This window comes from Neltuma alba, unplaced genomic scaffold, assembly GCF_004799145.2.
Source record: "Neltuma alba isolate B1F8T4 unplaced genomic scaffold, ASM479914v2 tig00010294_pilon, whole genome shotgun sequence".
In the NCBI taxonomy this organism is placed as follows: domain Eukaryota; kingdom Viridiplantae; phylum Streptophyta; class Magnoliopsida; order Fabales; family Fabaceae; genus Neltuma; species Neltuma alba.
The window spans coordinates 1,135,765-1,143,875 of record NW_021635212.1 but is presented as its reverse complement, the minus strand read 5'-3'; the positions used below and the strand labels follow the sequence as shown (position 1 = coordinate 1,143,875).

Genomic DNA, 8,111 nt, shown 5'->3' with positions numbered 1-8,111 from the left:
ATAAAATGATTAAAATTATAGGAACTGAGTTATACTAAGTCAAAATATCGGACTAGATAACAAATGAGTCAAAATTATAAGGACCAAAGAATTAATTTTTAAAAAAAAGAAAGTTCAAGAAATTAACAAAGAAATCAAAGCACAACGACAAGAATTATAAAGGGGGAAACACAAATGCAAATTAAATTAGGATTGGACAAATATCAGGAGCAAAGAAAATGTAGGACTTGACTGATCATATAATATTGGTTGAATTAGCAGGTTTGGTTCGTTTTTAAAACCATGATTAACCCCAAATTTAAAAATTAAAAATCCATTATAATATACAATTATTTTGAAAATCATTAAACTATTGACTCCTAGTTTATATGTAGAAGTAAAAGAATAACCATTGGCTCAGTATAATGGCATGAAATCTCCCTTATAACTGGAAGGTTATACAAAAAGTCGTGGTTTAATCTGCTTGTAACTTCAATGTTAGTATTTGTCTTTCTAATTAAAAAAAAAAAAAGGTAGAGTGAACAATAGTAAAACAAACATAGACATCTAAGTTGGTAGAAAAATCCTAATAAATGTAATTTTACCCAAACACAACAAACAGATATTGAAGCAAAGGTGCTCTCACCTGAAGTAACGGGGGAAAAACAAGCACGAAAAGAAAAGCTCCCTTAACCAAAGCCTTTTGTCCATATTTTGTCAACTTCTAATGCGCTTGCACACTGAGTTCTTTTTTATATATTGGTGAAGCTATTTAGTATTCCCTTCGTCTCTAAAAAATAAAATAATTTTTCTAAGTCATTGTCCTTTTTTGTAATTCCTGGTTCAGAATTTTATCATTCTTTAAAAGATCTTTATAGAAGAAATACCCCTATATAATAAGCTTTTCGCATCTCTTAATAAATGATCTTTTTGAAAATACCAATAAGCTTTTCGCATCTCTTAATAAAGGATCTTTTTGAAAATACCTGATTTAATTAAAAAAAGAATTGGGATGAACATAAAACTTTCTAAACAAAGACAGGGATTGTGTGTTTTTGGCAACTGCTTAATGCATTCCCCATCGAAATAATTATATGAAGATTTACTTCAAACGTATTTTCTAAAACCAGTTGTTACTTTTTAATATGTTAATCGTCTGGTCCTTAATGTGAGACTAATTTAATTATTTTGATTAGATTAAGGAAGTTAGGTAAATTAGTTAATTATGAGAAATATGACATATTTTTCTTAAAATATTATTATCATCTTTTTTAATATATTTTTGCTCCCTCTCTTATTTGAATATTATTAAGGGAGTAACAATAGGGATAATTTAAGAAAAATTAATAAACATAAGAAATAGGTCTTATTTTAAGATCAAGATTAACTCAATAATTAAGTCTATATTAAGGACCCAAGGAGTATATATTTTAATATTATTCTAATTAAGCATTTTAATAACCATGGTCATGGAGGGGAAAAAAAGGAATTAAGGCGTGAACATGAATGCACATCGTTGGCCAACAAAAAAAGAACATGAATGCACATATTTGCCAGATTTTTCAACGCTTTTGCGTAGCACTTGGCTTGCGCGCGCTCACACGGGAAGCAAGTATAGTTTCAGAAGTTTCATTAATTTTCAGAGCTTTTATTGTTATTTATTTATTTTTGTTATTTTCTTCTGAAATTATTATGGAGATTTACTCTTCCAAAATTGCATGTATAAAAAATACGAGTTTTAATGATAGCTTATAATAACAACGGGAAGTACTCTGTATCCTTATAGGGGCTTTGTGTTTGGCAAAAATAAAAATGTTTCATTTGTTAAATGACATGGATAACTTCGATAATTTTATTTGTAATGTTTTTTGGACTAAGCCCACAAAAGAAAAAAACAACTTCATAGGCTCAAATTCGATTAATTTTGTGATTTCACAAGTGCATTCATCGTATCATATGATAAAATAATTACCAGAGAATCATTTTCACAAAGACTTCGTACCAACAATCCAGTTGATGATTAAATTTTGGGATAATTAATATGCAAGTTCTTATAGTTTCAATCAGTTTTTAAGCAGGTCCCTGTAATTTTTTTCTTTTTATCATATCTTTATAATTTCACATGTTTTTAATCAAGTTCTTATAATTTTTTTAATCAGGTCCTTATTATTTTATCTTATTTTTAATTAGGTCTTTGTAGTTTTTGTTCTTTATCTATGAATACTAATAGTCTATAAATAAGAAATTATTATAATAAAAAAATTTATAAGAACCTAATTAAAAATCAGATGAAGCTATAAAGACCTAGAGATTAATTATCCCTTAAATTTTCACATACACTAATTTAACCAAGACACAAGTTGAAGCAGGGCAAGGTATGCAAATAACTACTCCCACCGTCCAGTTAATAAGGAACAACCGTCATTTTTATCTTTTCTTTATTTATAAGAAACTTTTATAAGATGTTTCAAATTTTTTTGGTTGTTTTTCTATTGTGCCCCCATTATTTATTTTAAGACCCAATATAATTATTATCTCATTTTCTCAAGCATCATTCTCTTTATCCTAATAATTTTCTTATTCTCTCATATACTCTCCCCTCATATATAAGAATATTTTTGAGAAGAAAATTTATAATCTTTACATATTTATTATCTCTAATCATTTTTAATTAATTTTTTAATCCATGTGATTTGGTCAAACATTTCTTATAATCTTTGCATGGATAACGCTTCTCACAAGCTTAACGTGTAAGACAGATTCACAATACAAATAAATAAAACAATAAAGAGATGTGAATCTTCTTATAAAATAATACAGCGGAAGAATCTTTATGTACCTCTTGCCATTTGTCTTATCTTGATTATCTCGGGATCTGAGATAGGGGAATAGAGCTGCAAAAGAGAACAACAGTTAGAAGAAAAGAGTTGTTCAGGTCTCTTCTGACTGGAATAGGGCACAGTGATAGCAACTGGATTAGCCGTCACCAGTCAAGGAACCTCAAAAGAGCAGATAGGTATTTCACTCACTCTTAGAATATTCAGCCGTCAACTCAATTGTTGTGTGTCTCACCATCAGAGAGTTATCAACACATATATGGACTGAAAAGCTTAACCCTACTGGGCTTAGGCCTTGTTTGACTGAAAGGGCCACACTCAGAGTATTTTATTAATTTCCTAATATATATCTAAATAATAATTATAATAAAATATCTAACATTCTCCCACTTGGCCCTTATACGTATGTCAATTGCCGTGCCTCAGTAAGCTAAGGCTATACTGCAATAATCATGGCGACAAGTCCCCTCAAGTCGGGTATTATCTTCCATGCATCACAGGCAGCATCCTTACTTAATGGGTATACCTTTATGAACAAATTCAATTTTGTTCGGTTCCTACTTTATGTTTATCAACCTCAAAAACACATGTATATACAATCATAACAAGATATGACAAACCATAAATTTCATTGCTCATACCTCAACTAATCAATTGGAGGACGAAGTCCCATGTGAGGTACGTATGAAACAAAGTCATTCGGTTTCAACCCTTTAGTCAAAGGATCAGCTAGCATTTCCTTTGTACCGATGTGTTCAACCGAAATTTGGCCATCCATAACCCTTTCTTTCAAGCATAGGAATTTCAGTTCAACGAACTTACTTCGACTCTTATTCCTCTTGTTGTTGGCTATGGCCACTACAGCGGTGTTATCACAGTACATTCTGATTGGCCTAGAGATTGAATCAACAATCTTAAGCCCAACAATGAAATTCTTTATCCAGATTGCTTGTGAACTTGCCTCAAAACATGCAATGTACTCAGCATCACCAGTAGAAGGAGCCGTTAGAGTTTGTTTTGTACTCTTCCATGATATGGCTCCTTCTGCTAGTAGGAAGATATAACCATTCGTAGACTTATTTGTGTCCAAACATCCTCCCAAATCAGAGTCTGAGTAACTAGTCACTTCTAGATTCTCTGTCCTCTTATATGTAAGCATGTAGTGTTTAGTCCCTTGTAGGTATCTAAACACTTTCTTTGCAGCTGTCCAATGGGCCTCACCAGGATTACTTTGGTACCTTCCCAGCATGCCCACAGCAAAAGCTATATCAGGTCTAGTGCAAACCTGTGCATACATTAAACTTCCTACTGCTGAGGCATATGGGATCCTTTCCATTTGCCTTTTCTTGAGCTCGGTTTTAGGACACTGATCTAGACTGAATTTGTCTCCTTTCTCTAAAGGAGTCACGTTGGTTGAACAGTTCTTCATCTAGAATCGTTCAAGAACTTTGTTTATATAGGTTTCTTGAGATAGGCCTAAAAGACCTTGAGTCCTATCCCTATGGATCTTAATGCCAATGACATAAGATGCCTCACCCATATCTTTCATATCAAAGTTCTTAAACAGAAACTGTTTCACCTCGTGCAATAGTCCTAGATCGTTGGTTGCAAGTAATATGTCATCGACATATAAAATCAAAAATATGATATTGCTCCCACTAACCTTATGGTATATGCATTCATCCATGATGTTCTCATCGAAACCAAATGATGTGATCACCTTATGGAACTTCAAGTACCACTGTTGTGAGGCTTGCTTTAAACCATATATTGATTTCTTTAGCTTGCATACCAAGTTTTCTTTGCCTTTCGCAATGAATCCCTTAGGCTGCTTCATATAGACCTCTTCGTCAAGATCACCATTGAGAAATGCAGTTTTAACATCCATTTGATGCAATTCCATATCAAAGTGTGCAACTAATGCCATGATAATGCGGAATGAATCCTTCTTTGATACAGGAGAAAATGTTTCTCTGTAGTCGATTCCTTCCACTTGCGTAAAACCCTTGGCAACCAACCTTGCTTTGTAACGATCAATGTTACCTTGTGAGTCTCTTTTGGTTTTGTAAACCCACTTACAGCCAATGGCTTTAGACCCACTAGGTAACTCTACAAGCTCCCATACTTGGTTGTTTGCCATAGAGTTCATTTCCTCGATCATGGCATCATGCCACAACTTGCAATTCTCATTCTTCATGGCTTGAGTAAAGGTCAAAGGATCATTTTCAATACTAACATTACAGTCAATTTCAGTGAAGTACACAACGTAGTCACTAGGTAATGCCGGCTTTCTCTCTCTAGTTGACCTCCTCAGTTCAACTTCTTGGGTCAGCTGAGGTTGCTCATCAGGAACATCCTCTGTCACATTCTGTGGTGGTTCTACTTCTGTGACAGGTTGGTCAGCTTGCATATGTTCCTGATGTCCAGCATCATCAACTTGAGTTATGGGATCCACATCATGTTGTATGATAGCTCTAACTAAAGAAGAGTCATTGACAATTGATGTTCCCTCACCATTTGTGCTAGTGGTCTCTTCTATGTGATCAATTCCTATCTGATCACTCCCACTAATCACATCATTCTCAAGAAACTTAGCATTCCTAGATTCCACAAATCGTATATCGAAGGAGGATTTCAACTGAGAGGATAAATCTCTCATCTTCATTATATGCTACCTAGTACCGCCTATACCTGTAAGCCTCATGGCACATAATTCCGACATAATGGTGCGCCCCATCTGCTTGTCTGTCGGTTTGAACTGTTTGTCCACAGCTTCTAGGTATTCTTTAGCAGTTTCGCATTTAGGGATTGCTCCCCGAATGCTCCTAGCAATCCTTGTTTTGATCAGCAGGAGAGTAAGGCGATTGTTTTTCTCCCAGGATTCATAATACTCTTTGGCCTCTTTGTCAGTCAAGCCATCAGCTAGTTTGGGAGGCCTTTCAGTTTCCAGGACATAGTCCATGTTCAGACAACCGAGATGTAAAGCAATGTCTTCCCTCCAATCAGGGTAGTTAGTACCATCAAGTATAATTTTGTTACTAGCATCAGCAACTATGTTAAGGATAGTAAATGCAGCTGCAATATTAGAAAATCAGTCAAACTTCCAAATAAATAGAGACAATTCACAATAATTGTGCCATGTATGCTTAAAACATTAATAAAGCATACAATTATAAATACGTATCACTAAGTTCTCCCTGTGGGCAAAGAAATTAGCATAGCATGTATTTATCTCATATTGATGGAACTAGAACGCATTTATATTTCCTAATACCTGTGGGCTACTCAGAAAATACAAGGCAATTCTATCCCACCCTAATTAAATATACATTGATAATTATCTACCTGTGGGCAAAGATGAATCATGAATGCATATTTAATTACAATTGATATTTTATAAGTCTATTATGTGATTTATATCGCATACAATAGATAAAGGATGCTGTGGCTACTCCTTAAAGAAGCATGCTAATCACAAATATCATACAAGTGCATTTAAGTCCAGTATATGCACATCTCAATGGAGAATTTAAGCAATTAATTTAATCAACAAGTAAATAACTGAACTAAATTCTCCCACTATTTTTATGCATCCAAATAATTGTTTAAATATTAACCTCAGCATATTTCTTCTAAAAATGAACATTGCAAAATTCAAGTAAATAACCAAATTGCCCAAAATCTAGTATCCAAAAATTTAGGCAAATAAACAATTTTTCAACAAACAATTTTGCAAATTTACACAAGATATGAAATAGCTAAGGTTAACTTTTATCTTTATTTAAACAATTCAAATATTTGCATAAAATTAAATTACATGTGAAAACTATTTTCAAATAAATAAATAACTTGCAATTAATTATTTATTTAACATGAACTGATTCTGGAAAATAATAATAAATGGGCTAAACAGAGTTTAATCAAAATAGGCCCAAAAGGAACATTCTAAATAACAAAATAATTGTTCTGGCCCAAAACAGAAGCCCAGTAACCAAACAGTGACCAAAATTGATTTCTATGCGATTTTTTTTTTAATAAAACAGTAGGCCCAAACAGAAAGAGGCCCAGACCAAGAGAAGAGAAGAAAAAAAGAAAATCTCATAAACCCAATCTTTCTCGGCCTAGTTCAAAAAAAAAATGATTACAAACCCAGAAATCCCATTCGGTCCAAACACAATTTTTTTTTTTATAAAGCCCGAAACGCGGCCCAAAATAGCTGGCCCAAATCTGAGTAAATGAAACGGCGAGTTTCACTTAAGCCTGAAACGACGCCGTTTTAGAACCAAACAGAGAAGCCTTCTCAAATCCAAAACGGCAGCGTTTCTGGTGCTGGGTCTCCTTCCTCATGGAATCGGGTTAGGTCAACCTGATTCCAGACCCGCTCGAGACCCGGTTCGGCAGCCCTCATAGCCGCCGCATCAGCCATAGTTTCCAGCGATGGAGGGGATTACGGTGGTCATCGGAGAGATAAATATTCTCCTTCCTTCCATTCCAAATGACTGAAAACATACCCCTCTAAAACATAGAAAAATAGTTTACAACAAATTATAAAACGAAAAGGAACCGCAATGTAAAATAAAAATTGACCCTTTTGAGAGAATTACATACGAATCTGGAATAAAATCAAGAACCAAATTTGTTTAAAATAAACGGTGAAAATAATAACGCTCTCCGATTTGGCCTTTGAAACTAATGAAGATAAAAGACGGTGCAAACAAGTATCTCTGATCTTGCTCATGGAACTGATGAAAATTCAACAGTATGTTCTTTTATTCCATATGGAGCTTAGATCGTCCCAGATAAGATAAAACATATTAAATTAAATAAAAGTAGGCAGAGAAGAACCTAACCTGGCTCTGATGCCACGTGTAAGATAGATTCACAATACAAATAAATAAAACAATAAAGAGATGTGAATCTTCTTATAAAATAATACAGCGGAAGAATCTTTGTGTACCTCTTGCCATTTGTCTTATCTTGATTATCTCGGGATCTGAGATAGGGGAATAGAGCTGCAAAAGAGAACAACAGTTAGAAGAAAAGAGTTGTTCAGGTCTCTTCTGACTGGAATAGGGCACAGTGATGGCAACTGGATTAGCCGTCACCAGTCAGGGAACCTCAAAAGAGCAGATAGGTATTTCACTCGCTTTTAGAATATTCAGCCGTCAACTCAATTGTTGTGTGTCTCACCATCAGAGAGTTATCAACACATATATGGACTGAAAAGCTTAACCCTACTGGGCTTGGGCCTTGTTTGACTGAAAGGGCCACACTCAGAGTATTTTATTAATTTCC

General features: G+C 34.2%; 1 protein-coding gene across 1 annotated transcript; it reads right to left on the bottom strand.

The window, feature by feature from the left end:
- Positions 1–5,487: 5,487 nt before the first annotated feature.
- On the bottom strand, positions 5,488–6,978 carry LOC114755595 (uncharacterized). Its single transcript, XM_028944479.1, has 2 exons — positions 6,966–6,978; positions 5,488–5,891 (listed from the first exon to the last, which is right to left on the bottom strand). Exons 1-2 carry the CDS (start codon positions 6,976–6,978, stop codon positions 5,488–5,490), a joined length of 417 nt encoding a protein of 138 aa, XP_028800312.1.
- Between the last annotated feature and the right edge of the window lie 1,133 nt (positions 6,979–8,111).